General features: G+C 34.2%; 1 protein-coding gene and 1 long non-coding RNA gene across 13 annotated transcripts in view; one reads left to right on the top strand and one right to left on the bottom strand.

Annotated features, from left to right (window-relative positions):
• Positions 1-12235, top strand: part of LOC132534957 (uncharacterized) — a 51404-nt gene extending 39169 nt beyond the window's left edge. The window contains exon 2 of the long non-coding RNA XR_009546727.1: positions 12065-12235. This is a non-coding gene — a long non-coding RNA (uncharacterized LOC132534957). The remainder of the gene's footprint in view (positions 1-12064) is intronic.
• Positions 1-23277, bottom strand: part of GRIA4 (glutamate ionotropic receptor AMPA type subunit 4) — a 301414-nt gene that overhangs the window by 50080 nt on the left and 228057 nt on the right. For 10 of the 12 annotated variants that reach the window (XR_009546725.1, XR_009546726.1, XM_060179757.1 and 7 more), the window contains 5 exons: positions 22554-22664; positions 13397-13603; positions 11416-11786; positions 8973-9171; positions 1250-1497 (listed from right to left, as the gene is read on the bottom strand). Coding sequence is in view for 10 of the 12 variants with exons in the window: in XM_060179757.1 (XP_060035740.1) it covers positions 1250-1497; positions 8973-9171; positions 11416-11786; positions 13397-13603; positions 22554-22664 (1136 nt within the window). In the remaining 2 variants the exon portion in view is untranslated. Of the gene's footprint in view, positions 1-1236; positions 1498-8972; positions 9172-11415; positions 11787-13396; positions 13604-20054; positions 21229-22553; positions 22665-23277 lie in introns of those variants that run through there. The other 2 variants (XM_060179761.1, XM_007520636.3) reach the window with 2 other exon arrangements.

Genomic DNA, 23277 nt, shown 5'->3' with positions numbered 1-23277 from the left:
ACCTTCCCAGGACTATTTTCTGTTTCTTGTGTCCATCTCAATTTCTTTTCCACCCAACATGCATATCCAAAACTCAATGCAGTTCCCTTTTGGAAACCAATGAAAACAATCATATCGTTTTATGTTGCTTTCATTCCGGCTGCATAATAATACAGGTCTCATTACCTTCATTTTTCAAAGGCTTACCAGAGTCATCATTTTTCAAGACCAGGTTCTTGGTTAAGTCCTTTAGCAAAGATTCTGATTTCTTCTTGAATCTGTGCTTTGTATGAATCTCTCCTAAGCAGCCCTGAGACCAGAGTAATTTGTCAGTCTTCAGTTTTGAGTCGGCTTTGTTCTAGTCCCAGCAACTTAACAGCAGCCTTTATTGCTTAAGGAAACTAGGGAAACTCTGCCTCCTGGACACAAACATGTGGATTCTCTGTGTCCAGGACCCACAGGGTAAACAGGGCAGATTTCCCCAACATTTCCTTAAGAATAAAAATCTCATTTTTCATACCGGTGGATTATTATCCACATGTGTAGCGCTGAGTCACATTTAAAGATCTGTGTGTAAACAATTCAGGTGGCTAAGGGGGGGGGGTCTCACTTTACAGATCTTACTTACACCACACTCTCTTTGAAATGGGTAAGAATGTGGGTTGAGTAAGCACTATAAAATCAGAGCCTCATTTTGCTTCTAATCATAATTGCATTTGTAAATAGAGTGATTTCAAAATTAACACCAAAACAACTTCAGGATAACCTAAAAATAGAACAATGACATAATAAATGAAACACTGAAATGAAAAAAAAATGATTTGCTTGGAAGATATTGATTTCTTATTACTTAGAAACTAGTAAGCAGGTATAAGAAAATAATGATAAAATGCATAATTATTACTGGCATAATGGAAGTTTAGATTTTAGCAACAAAAAAAAAATAAAGAAAAGAAAAGCTGATGAGATATATAAGCATATACTACCCTTGTCTTAGGCCCACTGGAAACAGCTAGTGTTCAACCAGTTTGGTTTTTATATGGCCTTAAAAGATACATGTTAATTATGATTATTCCACCTAATATTAAAAAGAAAGTTACCTGGCTAGAGACCAAAAAAAATATATATATATGGAATGGAAAAAAAAAGAAGAAAGAAAGCAAACAGACATACCATGTTCACACACAAAACAAAATAATTCTCTCAGGGACATCAGGGAGGGTGGAATACTATAACAACACATGTTATATTGTTATACTATTCCACCCACCTTAATGAGGAACCCTTGGGCGTTGCTACTCCATAGCCTTTCGAATCCAGATTTCCTCCCACTTTCATCGTGTCACATGGCTTTCGCTGCTCAATGTATTCATTCATAGTGGACTCCAGGAGGAAGGCAAATTTGCCCTTGGATTTGCGGACACGAGCTACTCCCTCAGCTGTAGTCCTAGTGAACACTGACGGCTCTGCGGATCGCATGTAGGTCCACATCTTTTCATACACTGCTATTTTTGATCTCTGGAGGAAATTAAAATAAAATTCAATACAGGAAAGAAGGGAACAACATGTTAATATTGACTGGACAAAGATAAGGATAAAGTCTTTTTAGTGTCCTCTAATCCAATTTGCAACATCAACATTCTGCTTTTTTCTAATTAGAAAATTTCCATTTCAAACTGTTTAAGGAAGACATTGAAAGGTGATATTTAAAAGGGGTCTTTGAAGAAGTTAACATCTCTTGTCCTAATGATTACCCTGCTCAACAGCTTAAAGAACAACTTACTATTATTAAGTTTTAAATGTAGAATGCAATAAGGGGGTTGAACACCTAGAATCATGTTTTCTACCCCACTTAAGGTAAACCTGAGATGGACCAGATAAGATCTGTTAACAACTTTGCAAAATATCTTTCTGCGATACGCCTGAGTTAACAACAACTAAGAAAAGTTGTTATGCTGCTTTATTTTTGTCTTTCTGCATGCCTTTAGGCTTTTGTGAATCAATTAGCAATTGAACACTGAAGAGAGATAAATTTCTGTAGTTTACAAAAGAAATATCCATAACACAAAAATTCAAACTTGGGGAACCAAATGGCCTATAAACTTTTTCTCCAAACAAATTCTCCAAGTATAACATTCCTTATTTTATTTATTTATTTATTTTTACTTATGAAATGGAAATATTGACAAGACTATAGGATAAGAGGGGTACACTTCCTTAAGTTCTAAAAGTGACTGCAGTTTTTCTGCTTTACATTCTGTCAGGTTAGTTACCTCATCTGCTGATGCCCACGAGGAAACATTTAATTTTGTGGGTTCAGTGTCTACTACAGTATCTTAATTGCTTATCTGACACAGGCCAATTTGCTAGTATCTGCATTTACATTAGATGCTTTCCATTCTCATAAACATTTTTAATGTGAATAACTACAAAGGTAAACTCAAGTGTCTGCAAAGTTAATGTTTACTAAGATAAAAATTTTGAATTGAGGAGTCTAATCCAGTCATAGTCATTAATCTAAAAATGCACAAGAGTCTGGGGTTGTTTTAAATGAGCATGTTCTAAAGAATCTATCTCCAACTACCTAATCACAGTGAAGCTTAGGCATCAATGTGTGAATTTGGAGGAGCACAAAATTTGTTCTATATTGTCTCCATTATAATTCTCTCTCTCTCTTTTTTTTTGAGAGGCAAGACTGTTTTCATTATTGTCTTCAGAAACTTTTATATAGGTTTTGGCACCTACTTTATTCAGTATGTTTAAATTAAAAGCTGTTGAATTTTTTTTCCCCTTTATTTACCAGAGCACGGCTCAGCTTTGGTTTACAGCATTGTATGTGGGGAGGGCTTTGGAGCCTCAGGCTTGAGTCTCTTTACATAACCATTATGCTATCTACCCCCTCCCAAATGAATACTTTTTTTAAGTGGAAGCTTTACGGATCATTTGGGAGTAAATTGAATTTTGTGAACACTGTGTTATGCAAACAACTCTTAATACTTAACATGCATATGATCATGTCCAAATTAGAAAAGGGACTGGAGAAAATAATTACATATCTAAAATTGCTCCTAAGGCAATATTAATTGTCTTAAGAAATCCATCAGCTGCATTTCAATGCTATATAATGAATGTCTTTGGAGATTACTAAGAAAAATTCAAGAACGCTTCCTTTAGAAAAAAAAAAAGTGAATCATGTTTGATGTTTGGTAATAAAATGATAGTTTTTGATCTGATGTAACTGTATTTTGTTCACTAATAAGGGTCAGCAAATTTGCTTCTGGATCCAAAATAAAAGGTAACGGAGATTCACTCAGACTTTTATCTATGCATGAAACCAAATCGTACATAGCATGTTAATTTATCTACATTGATAATTCTTGGTTAACCAGAATATAGATTCCTACAAGATGTAGTTCCTCAATAATCAATAAATATCCCAAATAAACAAATTATGAATGCATTATTTTTGTCAACAAACAATTATTTAGGACAAAGAAAGTATAATGGAAGTGGCAATCAAAATTCTGGTTTCATAAAATAAAAAATTAGTGATCAATAAATGCCACACTGCAAGATTTTTATACTTGAGCATCAAAAAGCCAGCTATTTTATGTAAACACATAACCAAATGGTGATGAAATCAAGATGGTAATTGTTACTTCATAATGCCCTATGAAGTATTTTCATGTTACTAACACTTGAGCAAACATATTCTATAGGGATGTGTTTGGGTAATCACATGTTATTGCTATAGCAACCTTCATATCATGAATTCCATGCCAGCTCTACAATTCAATTGCAAAGATTCTATGTGTTATTAGGACAAAGGAGTATCTGCATTTAGATTAATCAATCATTAGGAAGACTCACATTTCCAGGTTCTTTCTTCCTATCTCTAATGACAGAGCTCTGTTTCAGAGAATGGATTCTAATTTTATAAGAGTTTCAATCTGAAAATTACAAACTCTTTGGGTTACTTAGTTCAGATTGTCTTTAAAAATCTATTCTGATAATTTTAGTTTAGAGAAGTTAAACAACATCCTTTGGAGCTATAATTGTCCTTTGTACATACTAACTACTTGACTTAAGAATTTTATTCACAACGGTACAGAGTTCCACAGAACTCATGCATGATATGCATAACTACATTGAACAAAAGAATAGCTTTTTTTCCTTATTCCACCAAAGTTGTCACTGGGGCTTGGTGCTAGCACTACAAATTCACTGCTCCCAGCAGCCATTTCTTTCCTATTTTTTACCCTATTTTATTTGATAGGACAGAGAGAAATTAAAATTGAGAGTGGAGGGGAAATAGCAAAATAATTAGTATATTTTATTTGAAATATATATATATTTTTTTTAATATTTATTTTATTTATTCCCTTTTGTTGCCCTTGTTGTTTTATTGTTGTAGTTATTATTGTTGTTGTCGGATAGGACAGAGAGAAATGGAGAGAGGGAGGGGAAGACAGAGAGGAGGAGAGAAAGATAGACACCTGCAGACCTGCTTCACCGCCTGTGAAGCGACTCCCCTGAAATATTTTTAATGAATATGAGAAACATCCTAGTTACATGACAATTTTCCAGTTACTATTCAAAACATTATTAAGGGAACAAGGAACATTAAAAAAAAAAAATCTAAGGGGTCAAGTGGTGACACACCTGGTTGAGCACATACATTGCAGTGTACAAGGACCCAGGTTTATGCCCCTGGTCTACGGGGAAAACTTACAAGTAGTGAAGTAGAGCTGCAGGTCTTCCTCTTTCTCAATTTCTCTCTGTCTCTATACCGTATATAAATAAATACAAATATTTTAAAAATATAATATAAAAAATGGGGGAAAAGTGTTTTTAGGACTTAGTATTATTAAGGTAAATTAACTGTAGACTGCAATTACTATTAAAGCAGATGACTCCTTTTTGAAAGAATAAAGCATTTTTGACCAATGATATTTTTCAGAAGCCTAGGCTGTATTTTTAAAAAAATATTTTTTATTATCTTTATTTATTGGATAAAAACAGCCAGAAATGGAGAGGGAAGGGTGGGATAGAGAGAAAGAGAGACAGACAGGCACCTACAGCCCTGCTTCACCACTTGTGAAGCTTTCCCCCTGCAGGTGGGGACAGGGGACTTGAACCTGGGTCTTTGCGCATTGTAACATGTGCCCTCAACCAGGTGCCCCACCACCTAGCCCCTAGGCTGTATTTTTTCCTTAAATAAACTGAATTACACATAGTTTAAGTATAAAAGATGTTGAATTCATTCTCTTAAAATTCAGAAGAGGAATCTACAGAATAGCTATGCTAAATTTAGGTATAACTAAAACTTGAAAATGCAAGATCCCAGTGGAAAAAAAAGTGGAGGAAAGATGAAAGCCATTTCCCCCCCCCGGAAATATTTTATGGGACGGGGGTAGATAGCATAAAAGGTATGCCTAAGGCTCCAAAGTCCCATATTAAATCCCTCACACCACCACAAGCTAGAGCTGATCAGTGCTCTGGTTTAAGAAAAAAAAAAAAAAAAAAAAAAAAATATATATATATATATATATAAAATGTAGCTTGATAACACATCAGTGGTTAGAAATTCTGATTCTGACTTAAGGTGCTGCATTTTAGATTCCTAAGACCTACATGTTGAAGGAGATTCAAGAAATAAAGAACTGGAAAGAATATCCATCTCCTCAGAATCTTCAGCTATGGTATCTACTTAAAGATCAGCTTTGGGGAGTAAACATAATAAAAAATAAAAAGCAAAAATAATGTAAAAGTCATTCTTTCTTGAAATTAGAATACTAATCTTAGAATTATTTTCATCTTTGTTGGGGGACTTAGTGCATAGGAAACTAATTTAAACTATTTCATTACTTAAAACAATTCTTAGAGTTAAAAAAATGCTAAGATTTTATCTTCTGAAATACTAAGTTCTGCCATTTCTGATTTTAATAGAAAATGTATACAAATGTCAAGTAGTGTGGCTAATATATTCATAGTTATCAGGTGAATTTATTTCCCTCTCCTAGTAGCTTATGTAGCTAAATTGGTGTTCCAGTAAAAGCTCATCAGTGCATTATTTGATAATACTTCAAACTCAGAGACAGTAATCTACCTCTATGCAGTCATGATTTCAGTGATGACTGAAACTGTCACAGGTGAAAATCTACATTGAAATGAAAATCACTTTGTGTAAATCAACTGTATAATAATATGAATGTGCTCAAGCAGTAATGCTGTCTGCCATTAAATGGTGAGCACAGATTTTCTTGAAATGGCTCTGTATTTCTACATAGCAAGGTGCATAATGTGGCACATATCAAGCAAGATTCATAATGGGGCAAAACCAAAGCAACAGATGAAGTTGGATGTAATTTTCCCAGTGGCCTAGTTGTTTCCTGGTTGATTATAACTGCTACATTTTTTAAAGCACTGTGTACAGGCCACAGCCCAAGGCAGTTTAGTGAAACTGGTAGATGCACCTTTAGTGTGTTCCTATGAGAAACCATTGTTGACAAGTACAAAAGTACTCTTCACATTCTGTTTCCTCAACCTATGAGACAAGTGATTTATTTAAACCAGGTCATCATCTCTGGGAGAGGAGGGAGAAGACAGGGTCGGGATGAATGAGATTTCTTATCAGGAGACCCAAATTCATGCCTTCCTGAAGGTGTATAGCTATGGGAAATTATTTTCTTGTCCACTAGGGTTCAGACTGTTGTGCAAACATAAAAATAAATACTTTAAAATATATTTCAATTTAAAGACTGAAGTTGGGTAAGAGAGAAAAAGAACTGGGTCTAGTGATTGCACAGAAGGCTCCATAAATCTAGGAAGCAGTTTTCCTTAGTGCTATATTTTTAAAAATATTTTTATTTATTTATTTTTACCCTTTGTTGCCCTTGTTGTTTTTCATTGTTGTTGTAGTCATTATTGTTGTTATTGTTGTTAGACAGGACAGAGAGAAATGGAGAGAGGAGGGAAAGACCGAGAGGGGCAGAGGAAGACACCTGCAGACCTGCTTCACCACCTGTGAAGCGACTCCCCTGCAGGTGGGGAGCCGGGGGCTGGAACCTGGATCCGTACACTGGTCCTTGTGCTTTGCGCCATGTGCGCTTAACCCTCTGTGCTACCGCCCGAGTCCCAGTGCTTTATTTCTTATCAATATATTTATTCTCTTATCTACCTCGCCAGTTTTTTTTAACTTGAGCAGCTTTTAAAAACTTTATAAAGATTAGAAATAATTACTTTGGGTTGCTTGATGCCAAGGAGCTTTGCTGTGAGTCATTCTTGAAAGCTGTTCAGGGAATCTAAATGACATTTCTTTCTCCCTTTATCAACCAAGGCAGAATGATGAACTTGCAAATATAAGATCTCCTTACATGACAGTTAGTTGTAATTTTTCAGTTAAATGCAAGTAATAGCACAAACTTGTATTTGGTCTGAATTTGTATCCACAGTGGTTTCTAGAGGTGAGTAAATTTTACTTACCTACTTTGGGGAGGGAAACTATAGATTTCCAGTAAGATATTGAAAATATGCTAAAATGTGATAGAGCAGTGCGTTTTTAAAGACAAGGATACACTACTAAGCTTTAAAGACAGGGATACACTACTAAGTTAAAAAAAATGGGCTAATTAGACTTGCCTGTTGAATATTCTTGATAAAATTTACTGCTGTGTCTATTCTTCCAGCTTTAGGCCAAAAAACGAACCTATACACTCTTAATAATTATTTTTTAAATTTTATGTTATATATTCTAGCAATGTACCACACTGCTAAAAGGAAGGCTGTTCATACTCTGGCTTATTTTGAAAATAATTTTCAGTGATGCGTTTGATTGAGTTTTTAAGTGATTTGTTCCTAACAGTATTATGCAAACATCTGAAGTATATATGGGTATTCCAATAATTTTTTTTCTAAAAAGAGAACTATCTTACAGAAATTCAAGTACATGAAAGGTAAAACTAAACTAGTTTATCAAGAAGTAAAACATTTTGATATTTCAAATCATTGAGGGAGTGAAAAATTGGATACAATGAAAACAAACTCTAGTACTGCCACATAAGTATAACACTAACTTTAAGGAGTTATGGTTATTTGTATACAAGAAATTGGGAAGTAAATAAAACATATATTGTCTCCTAGACAATTAAATATCCAGTTTTTAAATAACTGAACATTAAATACAAAATGTCTTCATTGTTACTTATGTATTTATGCAAGTATCACTGATTACTGTCAAAAAAGCTAGTGGCAAAATAAACTCATCTCTGATCAGATATTGTCAAGTATGTATATCTTGAAATTTGAGTAGAATCTCAGTAAAAGGTAACTTATTGATGAAGAAAAAAAATAAGCAAACAAACTAAAAACACACCTCTAATACTTGGCAATCTGATAGTGAGTCAAAGGGACTATACACATAGGCAAAATACAGTTATATCAGTTTTCACAGTTTTATCTGCACAAGCGAATGAGAAATACCATACAGTGTCTTACAGAAATATCCAGAACTTAATATTTCTTGTTACCATTCTCCCATGAAAAAGCAAATACATTGCTTTTAAAATCTACTACTACAGAACAGATTATAGGGTAGTATACCTGATATAGTTAGTATGACTTGCAATATTTGTTACGTACACAGCAAGTAAAATGTACTTTAAAATACTTATTTGCCTTTTTATGCCCATAACTTCAAAGCACACATCAATCAAATCTGGCAAGACAGATGCTTTATCACTTATAGTATCATCTATAGTGGAATCTTTTGGATAAATTTTAAGATGTAATATCATTTTAAGATGTAATATAGTTTTTTTGTTTTTACTTTTCTTTATATAGGATATCTCTTAGGAGATGAATAAAACAATTAGCTTTTGTAAATCAAAGTGATTATAAAAACCAAGTATTAGCATTAAACCCATACTAGTGGGCAAAATCAACAAAATTTCAAAATTATGAATATTTCATTGTGAATTTTTCCTTAAACTTACTCTAAAGAATTCTTTTGTTGACCCTGAATCCAGTGTTCCATAGGCAATTTCTGTTTGTTTGGCTAGGTCTTCTGCGCTTTCTATGGGGGAGACCATTCGCTCAACCGTCAGGAAGGCAGCAAGGTTAGCAGTATAAGACGATATAATGATGAGAGTAAAGAACCACCAGACACCTCCAACAATCCGACCTGAGAGGGATCTAAATATGGATAAGATAATGCACATTTTCCTTTCTCTAGCCAACACAGAGAAAGAAAAGAAATACCATCAGTTTATCATATGTTTAAAAATACCCCTTGCTAAGTACTGTGTTAGTTTTTTTTTTTATTATCTTTATTTACTAGATAGACACAGTCTGAAATTGAAAGGGAAGAGAGAGGAAGAGAGGCAGAAGGACACCTGCAGCTCTGCTTCACCATTTGCAAAGCTTCCTCCCTACAGGTGGGGACAAGTGGCTCAAACTGGGTCCTTGCACATTTTAACACGTATACTCAACCAGGTGCATCACTACTCACCCCCTTTTTTTCGTTTTTGACAGACTATTAAAATCACTCCAGTGTTTCTGTAAAATGTGGTGTGTCTTATGTTATACAGAATATATAAATGCTATTGAAAATATTTTGTGATTTAATTTACAGAGATGTGTAATCCAGTATTTTTACTTCAGGTACAGAAGAATATTTAAATATATCAATTAATAACACCCCCTTTTATTTTAGTATTTCTGAGCAGGAATGTAATCTAAATTTGATAAGATAGAATACAATATCATGCCATAACCGGCAAGAAATACACACTAATCAGGTCATGGAACATGATGTCAGAGGAGGACTGGGGGTGGGGATTGTTATATGGAAAACTGAGAAATATTACACATGTATAAACTATTGTATTTTACTGTCAACTGTAAACCATTAATCCCCAGTAACATTAACGATGAGTGGGGTCTAAGATTTGAAATGTGGAAACTATCCTGAGAAGAATTCTTCCTGCCTTCAAAAGATCTAAGTGCAGGTTAAATCATGTACCAGGGAATGAACCCAAGTTTCACATATGTGTTACATTACTACTGAACTCAAGTCTAATTTTACCTTGTTTACATTTTAGAGAGAGGATAAGTGACAAAGAGAAAGAAGGGAGGAAGAGAGAGATGAGACAGCACAGCACTGCTCCAAGATTCTCTTGGTGCTATTTACAGTGCTTCCCTGTAGTGCTGGGGCTTGAAACTAGAGGCTAATGCAAGACGCTCCACGTGTTCCACCAGTTGAGCTATTTCCCAGTCCCTGAGCTATGTTTGAAAGCATCTTTACATACTGGTACAAAAATGTTCTCTTCACCCTTTTTCTGGCGTTCAAGGATGTGTGCATAGGTCTGAGTACAGAGGAAAGGTGAAATGGAGTAAACAAAAGTTCCAGAACTTATTTATAATTTGTTAGAACGATCATATTATTTACAATTCTGTGTAACATTTTTAAAGTTTGGTGCTGGTGCTAGGGTGGAATCCAACACTTTGTACATGAATCCGACTGCTAATTCACCTCCCTTGGGGAGAGGGAGGAAGAGGGGTGGAGGGAGGGGATGGAGAGAGAAAAAGAGGGAAGGAGGGAGAGAGGGGGAGAGGGGGAAGGGGAGAGGAAGAGGGGGAGAGGGAGAGGGGGGGAGAGAGAGAGAGAGAGAGAGAGAGAGAAGCATAAAAGAAGGAGGGGGTTAGGCGAGAAAGCTAGCTCAACTATTAGAGCTTGCAAGTCTGAGGTTCCCAGTTGGATAATGGCAAGGACGCTTACTATTTCTACAGAAGAAATTTTATGTTTTCATACAACAAAAGATTGGTTGCTTATTTGCAAACATAACTGAATAATGTTTCAGTGGCATATAAAGGATGAGAGCCATGATTCTACAAATATTGAAAAACATCTCTGTAAGACTAATATTATAGTTTCATAACAAACTCTCTTGCCTACTGCTTAGCTTATGTTTTCTTGTAAAACAATGCAGACTTGGTAGGTAACTCTATGGTAGAAATTCCCCTTAAGTTATGCAGGTTATAAAACAATTTCAAAATCAGATTTTGAAGATAAACAACAGCAACAATAACAAAACATTTGATTCTGAAAAGGAGATATTAATGAAAATGTACTCAATATTCTTACAGCTGGGAATCTGATTTTCACCTGTTAAACCACTGAATGAAATAATAATGCTAAATGACTTTTTTGAGTGGTCCAAGTGAGATGCATACGTTCATTTTCTACTGGGAAAGTTAACCTTTATGATGTATCTTCATTTTGTGCTAAGTTGGAAAAATTGACGATATATTCGATTAATTCTTTTCCCCCTGAATTTCATGTAATGGGCTGTCTCCAGGAAAAAGACATATCAAAGCTGTACAAAACACCTAGCTCACTAGGAAATTGGTGAGGAACTTAAGAGTTTTTAGACTAACCTGGGAGAAATGTCGCATCCTTGCTGCATAAAAGCACCCAGAGAAAACCAGAGGCTGTTAAAGATGCCAAACTCATTGGGAGGCTGGTCATTGGGTCCTTCCTTTCCATCCTCTGGCTCTTCTGTGTGCCACTCATAGGGACTAAACCTACTAACTAGGAACAAAACCACGCTGACACCAATGTAGGCAAATACTATGCACATCCAAATCTCATAGGCCAGCGGGTCCAAGAAGGAAAATACTCCTGGTTTAGATTTTTGAGGCTTTTTGATCATGATAGATATGCCCAAACTCATGAAGGGTTTAGAGAAATCAATGACCTCCTCTCGGACCAAAGTGATTGTCAGGGGGGCAATAGCAATCTCTGCTTTCTATAAGAGAAAAAAACACATGAAAATGCACAGGTTAATGAATCCCATGAAGCAGTTAGTACTGGATTGATGCATTTAAAGATTACCAGTTATACATTCATTCATTTTACATCTGTTTGAATGTCAACAATCAGTAATGCCAATGAAAATATGAAGACGGACAGTAGATTTACTTGATCAGTTTCATTGCTCAAAAATTTTCACTGTTGCTAGTTGATAAGAGGAGTATACACAAGCAAAAGTAACTTGAACTCCACGACTATTAGTTTTTTTTTAAGGATCTTGGACAGTGCAGAAGAGGAGGAGGAGACTTAATAGCCTTTCCATAAGGTTGAATTTCTGAATTTCTTGGCCATGAATGCCGATATGTTGAAGCCTTCTTTGTTTCATTTGAAATGCTGCCACTGATTCATTACTTGGACACCCTATTAAAGGATTTATATTTTAAACAGTCCCTTCTTTTATATTTCTTGCCAGTCACTAGAAAAGCTATAATAGTCTGTTTGGAAAATAGAACAAACTCCTTGTTTGACAACATTTTCCAATTCAGCACACACACAAAAATCTGGAAGTTGGCATTTCTTTCTCTATCCACACACTCTGATTTCCTACTCAAAAAAAAAAAAAAAAAAAAAAAAGATTTCTGGTAAACAGTGTATTCAGTTCTCAGACAAAATCATAAGACACCCATTTTGGTTTTCAGTCCGTGATTTTGAGCCCCAAATGAACTCTAATGAGACTTCTTTCCTGTTTACCTCCATGCATCACTGTGATTATCTAATTAAAATTTCTTAATAAAACAACAGTGAGCATTTACTGAGAGACTGGAGCTTGCACTAATTCCATTAAGTTCTGCCACCTCTAAAATCAATGAAATCAGATGTGGTAAAAAACAAACAGTGGACTGTTAATAGTTATAAATAAGAAAGATTTTTGAACACTTGCTTTATAAAAGGATAAATATTGGACACTAAAATAGAATCTGAAACATATTAAGATGCACATATTCTTATATAGAGATCTCATTGTTCTTTTTTTTTTAAGGTTTTATTTATTAATGAGAAACATAGGAGGAAAGAGAAAGAGCCAGACATCACTCTGGTACATGTGCTGCTGGGGACTGAACTCAGGACCTCATGCTTGAAAGTCTGATGCTTTATACACTGTGCCACCTCCCAGACCACAAGATCTTGTTATTCTTACACTGACTTATAGATCCTTGAGCCCATGATTGGCTAAGCTCACTCCCAATTGTCAAGTAGCATTGCTAACGGGCTTGATTCACAGATCTCTAAATACTATGTCACTGTATAGCAACATTAAACCTAGGATAATAACCACTAGAAACTTATGTCAGTGTTTTTTAATAGGACAACAGTTTATGCATTTTTTTCTCGTTTTGAAATTATCCAGGGTCAGTTTCTCTTAGTGTGTAAAAGTTGAATTACTAATTACATAGAGAAACACTGAATATCATTACATTCTTCTTTGAGTGCAACTGCACATTAAAAATATAGTACTAGACATTTAAAAATTATTGACATATCTCCAAGTGAAAAGAAGTTTTCAGATTTATGGAAATAAATTTGCTAATAAATCAATTTGCTTACCCCATAAACAAGTTCTCCTACCATCCCATTCCAGATTTTTGTGTCTGCATCCCTTGCTCCATATTTTCCATCAGGGACAATGGCAATTTTATATTTGATACCAATATGCTTTGCAATTTCAGATGCCAAATCTACACAGTATCCTTCATACTTGTCATTTCCTTCAAACATTTCATGATTTTTCTTGTACATAACATATGGGGATTCCTATAATGAGAGAAGTAGAACTGTAAAAGAGAAATTACATAAAACATAAGAAAAATTTATGTAACTTTGCAGTTTTAGAATTCGATGGAAAGACTGTTTTTTATATTAGGACCCATACCAAGTTTGTGTTACAAAATGCAATAATGAAACAGATGAACATATAAATATGCTTAGGAAGAATTTAAATTGCTTTTACATCAGATACCTAAAGTTAAATCTTTAAAGCAATTCTCTGTTGAGTGACTACTGAAGATCCAACACTATGACTATGATAGGAGAAGTGTGTATCATTTTATGTCTGGAGAAGCACAAGTCATCCTCCTTGGCGAGGAAAGTACTCTTTCTAAAATAGCATGGGCAGTTAACAACTATCTAAGAGCTAGCTTCATGTAATAAAAAAGATTATTCAGATGTAGAGAAAAAAAGTTGTTCATGATCACATCTCCATAGTTTATATCTTATTTGACTACAATCTCCTGTGACCTCCACTAAGAAAGGAGATAGACCTCTCTCTGCTTTTTAGGGTTTAGGCTTCCTCAAAGCAGGTAAATTCAAAGAAATATGTCAGTAGTTGAAAACATTTTAATATTTGTTTGCATTAAAGTTACTTTCCAAAAGTTTATCAGAATTTTTAAGAAAGATTGTGCTCCATGAAACTTTCATTCTGTAAATATGAAACCAGGAGCTACTAAATGCTCCCCTAATGATAATAATCACACACTTTAAATTATATTAATTTAGTTTGTGAAGGATTAAGGAGTGATGGAGGAATAAGAGGATGAAGAATTATACTGAAAAATCCTTACATTGAAAAATTTTACTGGTGACTAATAAAAGCTATGTAGTAGTGTTCAGTTAACATGCACATGTGAAGGCATACACACAGACACACCCAGGCACCTCCCAATCAAATCATTTAAAAGTATGAACTAAAGAGACATGCAAGAAAACAAATAAATAACAACAACAACAATAAAAGCACTGGAATTTATAACCTAAAGCCTCCAACTAAAAGATAGGTCTGGTGGACAAGCAACATATAGAGAACTCTTAGTCCTACATCAAATTTTTTCAGTCATTTGCCAGCAAAGATAAACTATTATTGTCTATAATGTCATGGGCATCATACATATATATTTTGTAAAGCTGAGCAATAAGATTCACATAGTAATTTTCCCTAAGAATCCTTTATATTCCCATAGTAAATTTATACTTGTGAATACTGAATTTGCTCTTGAAGCTCTTGAATAGAGTTTACTTTGCATAACATGGCACCTACACTAACCATGACTTTGTTCTTTAAGTACCTTGCAAATACAGAAGCTATGTTGAAAAATGCAATAAAATGTCAACTATATGATAGTAGATTTAAAAAATATATAAATACGTCTTAAAATATTCAGTAGTAAGTTGTCCAGAATTGGTTCTTCTATGACTTTCTTTCTCTTGAAGTCTCATTTCATTTCTAATTTTAATGAACTTGGCATGATTTAACTCGTATAAAGAAAGTTTCTCCATCTATAAAATAAAGGCAACCAATTGTTCTTCTTTAGATTGATGGAAAAAATGCATTAATTTCTAGGAACAATCTCTACATATACAAAGTTGGCAAATTATAAATGTGGATAAGAAAACTGGCAAGTTGCAAATAATTGGCCATTCTAAAATGAGCTATATCAGTAGTTATACTGAGTTAATCTTTTAATTTTTCTCTCAACTTTCTAACAGTAACTAATTAAAATAGAGAATGTGTACAAAGAAGAGTCACCTATAATGAAAAGCTTAGCATTCTAATTGAAATGACTATACTGCTACTATCTATAACTCTTAGTATCACAAGTTTAGGAATTCTTGAAAAGGGGTAAAACTCATATTTAAGGTTGAAAACTAAGTCTACCCCCCTATACTACCAGAGCTAAGAAGTGCTCTGGTAAAAAGAAAAAGGAAAAGAAAAAGAGGTGGAGGGATGGGGAAGGGGGTAGAGGCTGAGGAGACAGCTTAATGGTTATGCAAATGAATTTCATGCCTGAGGCTCTGAGGCTCTGAGGCTCTGAGGCTCTGAGGCTCTGAGGCTCTGAATCCCAGGTTCAGTCCCAACACCACAAGCTAGAGCTGAGCAGTGAGTGCTCTGGTAAAAACAAAACAACAAACAAACATATACCCACACACACAAAAACAAAACAAAAATCAAGCCTAAAGTCATTGGAATACTCATTTACAGATTTCAACTCTATTATATATCTTTGACTGTATTAGTCTATGTGTGTAAGTTTCTCTAGCTAATATTTATATTACCATTTAATTTACTTAATTCTATCTAAATTACATAGCAAACAATTTTCTTGATTAAGTTGATTTTCAAGGGCTAGGGAAACAGCACAGTGGTTATGCAAAAAGACTTTCATACCTAAGGAATCAAAGGTCTCAAGACCACCATAAACCACAGCTGAGTAGCGCCTTCCTTGGTAAAAACAACAACAATAAAAGTTGATTTTGGGGCTTGCAAAATAACTTATTTGGATAGTGTTTCTTTGCTATGTGAACAATTCAAGCCTGGCCTCTACCACACTAAAGGAAGCTTTGGTACTATGGTGCCTGCCTCTCTCTCTCTCTCTGCCTCTTAGTTTATCTCTGTATTAAAAAAAAAAAGTTAGCTTTCATTATTTAACCCAACATCTACTAAATTTCCAATGTGTGTTAGGCAATTTGCTAGGAAGCAGGAGTTATAAAAACTGATAAATTGATCCTCCTGTCATTAAGATTGTATTGTTCGTAATAAGGGGAAACTGGGATGCATTGGATAGACCTTCTCGTGGTGCATTCTGTGAGTACCCTTTCATTGGGGAAACTGATGATCCTTCCTAGCCGACTGAATCCACATGGATCCCAGTCACTTTCAAAGCCAGCAACAAGCAGCTCCTGACAGCTTTCAACCTGACCTGTTGACTGGCTACGGAAGAAGGGCAAACGCTAGAAGAAGAAGGGGAAACTGAGAGTTGAGGAACACAAGAACAAAATTAAGTAGGGAAAATAATAATAGCTCTTACTAAGTGCCGATGTACAATGTACAAAGATTCTTTAATTGTACCATTTCCTTACTTTTGTTCACATAAACATCTCCAGTAGGCAATTTCCATTTTGCAGATGGAAATGTTACACAAATTGTTGAATTTCATAGAACAGAAGGGGGAGCTGACCTATTATTTTGAAATATCTGGAAAAATTCAAAGCTATTATTATGTCTGTGTATATATGCAACTACTTAAGATCTCAAGTGACTTAATGTGAAGGTAATTAATAAAGATACTCTCTGGTACACATAAAGCTTTCATTAAATGTACAGCTCTCAGGGCCAGGCACAGTTGCGCACATGGCTTGAAGCACAAGGACCTGCTTAAGGAACCTGGTTGGAGCTGCTGGCTCCCCACCTGCAGGGGGGTTGCTTCACAAGCAGTGAAGAAGGTCTACAGATGCTTCTACCACTCCCCCTCTCTGTCTTCTCCTCCTCTCTTGATTTTTCTGTCTTATCCAAAAAGTAGGGCAACAAAAATGGGGAAAATGGCCTCCAGCAGCAGTGAATTCGTAGGGCAGGCACTGAGCCCCAGATATAACCCTGGAGGCAAAAAAAAAAGTACAGCTCTCATTAAATGGTCTATCAGTGTTTTTTAAATAGGAATATTATTGTACAGTAGTATATTAAAACTTCTGATTTAGATCTTCAAAAGTAAAGTAAATATAAACAAGTGCTAGGCCATTGCTTCTAAAACAGACATATTTATATATTAATAAAACAATTTTCTGTCATATATATGTGTATATAAACATGTATATTTTAATAAAAAAGCTTTTTGTTTTCCTGCTAAGCAAATCAACAAAGGCGAGAGGAGAGACAGAGAGAGAGAGAGAGAGAGAGATACCTTCAGCTTATGGAAGATATTGATTGGAAGTTTAGCTAGACATTTTGCACAGCCAGCTCTATACACAATTACCAAGATTTGAATGATATACAAATCTTGTATTTTCTGAGATACTAGAAAAATAAGATGATTACACTCAGGAAGGCAGAAGAACAAAGGGAGAGAAAAGGGAGGTTTTTCTTGAACAAAACCTGTAATCTGTCACGGTTGCTTAGTGCTACCCAGTATTTTTGAGTGTGTATTACTTTGCTTTTTTTTCACATCAAATACAAAATGAATAGCAAGTCCTAAACATTCTCCTAACTTCTTCATTTGTCTCTTTACAATGCCAGAACTTTAGGACACAAAATTCCTTAGAAGCTATTTTTTTTTAAGATTTTATTTATTTATGAGAAAGATAGGAGGAGAGAGAAAGAACCAGACATCACTCTGGCACATGTGCTGCCGGGGATCAAACTCAGAACCTCATGCTTGAGAGTCCAAAGCTTTACCACTGCACCACCTCCCGGACCACACCTTAGAAGCTATTTTAACTGCATTATCTCTCAGTGATTTATAAGTTTGTTACTAAAATTTCCATAATAGATAGTGTTTCCAACTACTCTGCTATTTCAGGAATGAAATCACTCCCTGTTTAAAGCTGTTACATAAGGGCTTGTTTATGAAATTGTTAGTGTACATGGATCAAGATGTTTTTTAATCAATAAAGTTTAATTTTCCTACTGAGGACAATTTTTAGTTATTTATAGCTGGCAAAAATAAAACTATTGAAACATGATGTTTATTATAAAGGATTCAAGATTTTCTAGCACCAGAGAAATAGGTTACTGCATAGGGCACATGCTCTCTCATTCACACAGTCAGGTTCAAACCCTGGCACTACCTGGAAGTGCCACGGAAATGGGCGCAACGCTCTGGAGCTGTGGGGTCTCTCCCTCTTTTCCTTTCTTCCTACCTGAATGAAAAAGCAGTGCAGGCATAGCCAAATCTCAAATGCATGAGATCTAGGCTCCTTACACATGCACTTGTATGTGTGCGCACACAAGCGCGCGTGCGCGCGCACACACACACACACACACACACAGATCTAAATGTTTTAAGTGTAATTATTATAATTACTGCTGAAAATAGTTAAAACAATAAAATCAATGGTATTAATTAAAATTACTTGCTTTGGAGATACATTTCTCCAAAAACAAAACAAACAAAAAAAACTCAAGACTTTTAAAAAAGGATGATATAATTTATCCCATAGCATAGGAGAAATTATTTTTTTAGGTTTATTTATTTATTTCATGAGAAAAAGTGAGGGTAGGGAGGCCAATAGGCTCTGGCATAGGTAGTGCCAGGAAATGAATTTAAGGCCTCTATGGCCTCAGATATACAGGTTTTCTGCTTTAACAGGCCGAGTTGTCTACATGACCTCATGTGTAAAATTGTTTAAAATAGGAAATTAACATGCTCTACAATTCAGAAGAAATGATTCAATTTCATGACTGCATAATTTAAATTTTATTCAAAATAATGCATAAAACATGGATTATCAGTCTTTCAAGGTGTATGACTGGGGGAATTACTATTTGGTACAAGGAATAAAATAAATATATTCATTTCCTCTTTATATATTTGCACATACATATGCAAATTTACTGGTGTATTATTGCATATGCACATGAACTACAAAATTCTAAAGAGAAGATCAGATTTCCCTAACAAATAATCACTGTAAAGACAAATATGGTAAATGAAAATTCTCACAATGCAGTGAATTTGAATTTGTGGTAAAGTTTCCTAGAAGACTGTTATCTTCACAAGAGTAAAAGAAGTCACTACTTCATTCAGTAAGGGATGATAAGTATCACTTAGCTTTGTAGGAAAGGTTTGGGGAAAATAGGTTTGACTTAAATACTACTCATTCCCTTTCACTTTCCAGAAGTTTCAGCAAGAAAGTAGTAAGATTACAGAGGAAAACATCCACCCTTTAATTGCCCTAGGTCTACTGCAAACGGCTTTGTCTTCAGTTGCTGCATTTCCCCAAGCCATGTATATGGCTTCTTTTGTAGAATTTATCATTATGAATATAAAAAATTTAAGGCAGTATAGATTTTACAGATTATACAGAGGTTTTAATAAGACATTAAAAATTGAAAAGACAAATGAGTATCTGGATAAAAACTATTAGGTATTAGGTTTTTTTGTCATGATCATCATAACATCTTCAATTCTACTTTTTATTTAGATCTAGTTGATATTATTTATTATGACTATATTTAAACAGACTCTGTCAGTAAAATGGAAACATTACTAATATATAATACTATTAAAAGAAAAAATAAGTTTTAACAGTACAAAGTCACAATTTATTTAAGAATGAGATGTTAAATACTTATGTTTCTTGCCTGTTTTCTCTCATTAGAATACAAGTTCAATTGAGTGCAGGAGTTTTGTCTTTTCCTGTCTTCTAACATTTCCCCAGGGCTATGACTGTGCCTAGCACATAGCAGGCGCTTAATAAATATTTATGAATAAATAAATGCATTTCTCAATCAATTTTATTCAGCAATATCATATCTCAGTACAATTTATCAACATATAAGTAGCAACATTCACAAAGAAAAGACAAATGGTATAACAGCATCACTACATTAATTTCAATCAAAATGAGTGATTTTCAGGGATGCAACACTCAGCTTCTGTGTTTAGATGTCTTTCTTGTATATCATAACAATGTCTAACCAACTCCAACTGTGTTGGGAATTAATCAGTTAAGTATGGAGATTTAAGACACTCAGAAGTCAGTATCTCATTCATTACAAGGAACCACATTTCTCCCAAAATGAATGAGGTGATAGAGATATAAGTCTCAGGTTACTATTTTCAACAAGGGCAAATATAAAGAACACTTTCAGAGAAGAAAGGGTTCAAGTATATCTTTTTAAATTACTGAATGATTATGCAGTTGCCAGGATTAGAGGTATTATTTATATAAATTTTACATTTTTATATAAAAAGACAAACTAGTACTGCACTATTTTGATAGCAAAAATACCAACTATATCACTAACAAACAACAGATAACATAAATATTCTTCATATATATGGAGCAGTTGGATTTTTCAGTCATCTTTATTCATTTTTATAGCATGCTTCCTGAAGACTAGACATGCTTATAAAATTATTTCAACAAACTGGTCTTAATTATATCTTCAATCCCTTTGATGAAAGTGATGGAAAGATTAAACCTATCCTGCATACTAAGATACCACTTTACACAAAACAGGCAAACTTTCAAAAATCTTTTAAAAAACGTCTGTATATATTCAGAAAACAAGCACACATTTTATAGAGATTTACTTTCAGAAAAATCTATCCTTGGAATTAGGAGTGATATAATTCCATAATTTACATACAATGACCTCATTTCAGGATATGGAAATAAGTATGACAGAATCATTAAGTGATTCTTTTTCAACATCTATTTTCTTGAAGATGAGGTGTAATTCTTCTAGCATTTCAGATAAGTCACAGAACTTAAAATTTTTATTGATAGTCCAGTGTTGGTCATCCAAGAAGAATCCCACATAAAAAAATTAGCTTAAATTTACTACACAGGAGAACAAGACTTGAGCCTTAGTTAGGAATGGTCGAACAGCGTGGAAATCATTTCTTCCTTGATCAATTTCGTAAAATAGGATTCTTCATCAGAGGCTGAAAAGAGGAGGACTGTACTGAAGTATGACTTTCCATTACTGTGTCTTTTTTTTTTTTTTAAGGAAAAGAAATATATATATTGCTTTTCAAGTCCCATGCAAACATTTCACAGTTAAGTTAGAAGGTCTACATTTTTGCATTCTTAACAAATGAAGTGCTGTTGATTAATTTGCATTCTAAAATCATAAGCTTCTAGTCAAGACATGGCAAATTAACATGAAATTGCTAGCTGGTGATGCAACAGACAAAAACCAACGGAAACATGTGAAAGCTTCTCTCTACTATTTTCATGATTTTTACCTTAGTGCCAACTTCAGCATTGCTAAAACATAGAGCTAAAATTACATAAGCTAAAAATTAAATTACATAAAATAATTTCATTTATTCAGATCTGGGGCTTCATAAATAATTAAAGACATGTTCTGCCTAACGAGACAGGAAATTGAGGATATATAACTTTAAATTAGATAGAAAAGGTCACCGATTGTTGATCTCCTTTGACTAGAAAGGACATATTTGACTTTAGAAAAGAAAAAAAAAGATATTCTAGTATTTAAAAAGTAATTTCATGAGGCTCCTAGAAAAAGTATCCTTAAATTTTAAGAGCATTTTTTTTATTTTATAAGGAGAACTAATGAAACTACCAGATTATCTTATTTCCTGTAATTTCAAACAATTGAAGTGTGTATTTGTACTGGTCAGAGAGAAAAATAATCGGTGCAAAAGTGTTCCTCACACTAAAACCAAATAAAACACATTCTATAAGATACTCAATTGTATAAAAATGCTTATTAAAATCATCACATTCATATCTTCACTGTTATAAACATATGATGTGAATTTATCCAATGACTGAACTACTCAAAAATTATAGTTTTAAGTACCATTAACTATGATTCCATTGATTTTTTTTTTTCTAAACAAAACAAAACATAGCAACAGCAATAGGATGGGCTTTACCACCAGATATCTTAATGTGACTAGTTCTTTTTTTTTTTTTTTAACTTTTTTCATGATAATATATTTGTTCTTTGGAGTTTTAGATTTTATACATTTCCATCTAGAGTGCGACAGTCTTAATGTTTAACATCTGAGCATTTTTCCAAAAACAATAATACAACAAAAGATAATACAAACAAAAGTACTGAACGTACTAAAAAGTCAGGAGAGACCTATCAAAACCTCTACAGACTGTTGTGGATCAGAACACACATGCCACCACTGCAAATCTGCAGCTTTCTCCCTTTCTGCTCGATACAGTTGAGGAATTAAAACAGCCTGTGGATAATACGGAACAGCAGAAAGCATAAGCCAAAACTTACCATAATTGTGGTTACAACCACTGTTCTGTTTTCAATAGCTGCTGTGTCATTCCCAAGTGTGGGTACATCTTGAATCAGGACTAATTTATCCATGTCATTCCAGTAACCAACCTACCACATAGAAAAAAATGAAATGCTTAACACAGAAGCATTTTCTCTAGCTATTATTTGGAACAGTGAAAGTTTTACTTAATTAAGCAGAGAAAGGAAATAAAACAAAATGAAAAAGGGATTTAGAAGTTTTCTGATGATGAGTCAGTATTTCCGACGTTATTGATACTGCCTGGTTACACATTAAGTGAAGTTACAGTTTGCAATTATAGAAGATCACTGAGAATGAGTGAGTGTTTCTAAATAGAAGATGGATACATGTGAACATCGTTTTGTGTTTATCTTTTATAGTGAGATTAACTGGTACTCTTGAAAATATTTTTTTCTTTTTTCTTTTTCCTTTAGAGTTTTACAATTGACAGTGAATGCAATAGTTTGTGCATGCTTAACATTTTTCAGTTTTCCACATAACAATATGACCCCCTCTGTCATTCTTTCTTAGGACCTGTACTCTCGAAAATTATATGAGATGGCTTTAGTTTTATTAATAATATTATGGTTAAATATACAGGGAGTAGCCAGACTGACAAAAGGCCATGCATGAGATATTATCAAACAAACAAACAAAAAAAATATTTGTTTGAAAACAGAGAATAGATTTTGGCTTTACACA

The sequence above is a fragment of the Erinaceus europaeus genome, chromosome 20 (genome assembly GCF_950295315.1).
Source record: "Erinaceus europaeus chromosome 20, mEriEur2.1, whole genome shotgun sequence".
Taxonomy (NCBI): domain Eukaryota; kingdom Metazoa; phylum Chordata; class Mammalia; order Eulipotyphla; family Erinaceidae; genus Erinaceus; species Erinaceus europaeus.
The sequence above is the reverse complement of the archived record's forward strand: the minus strand, read 5'-3'. Positions and strand labels throughout refer to the sequence as shown.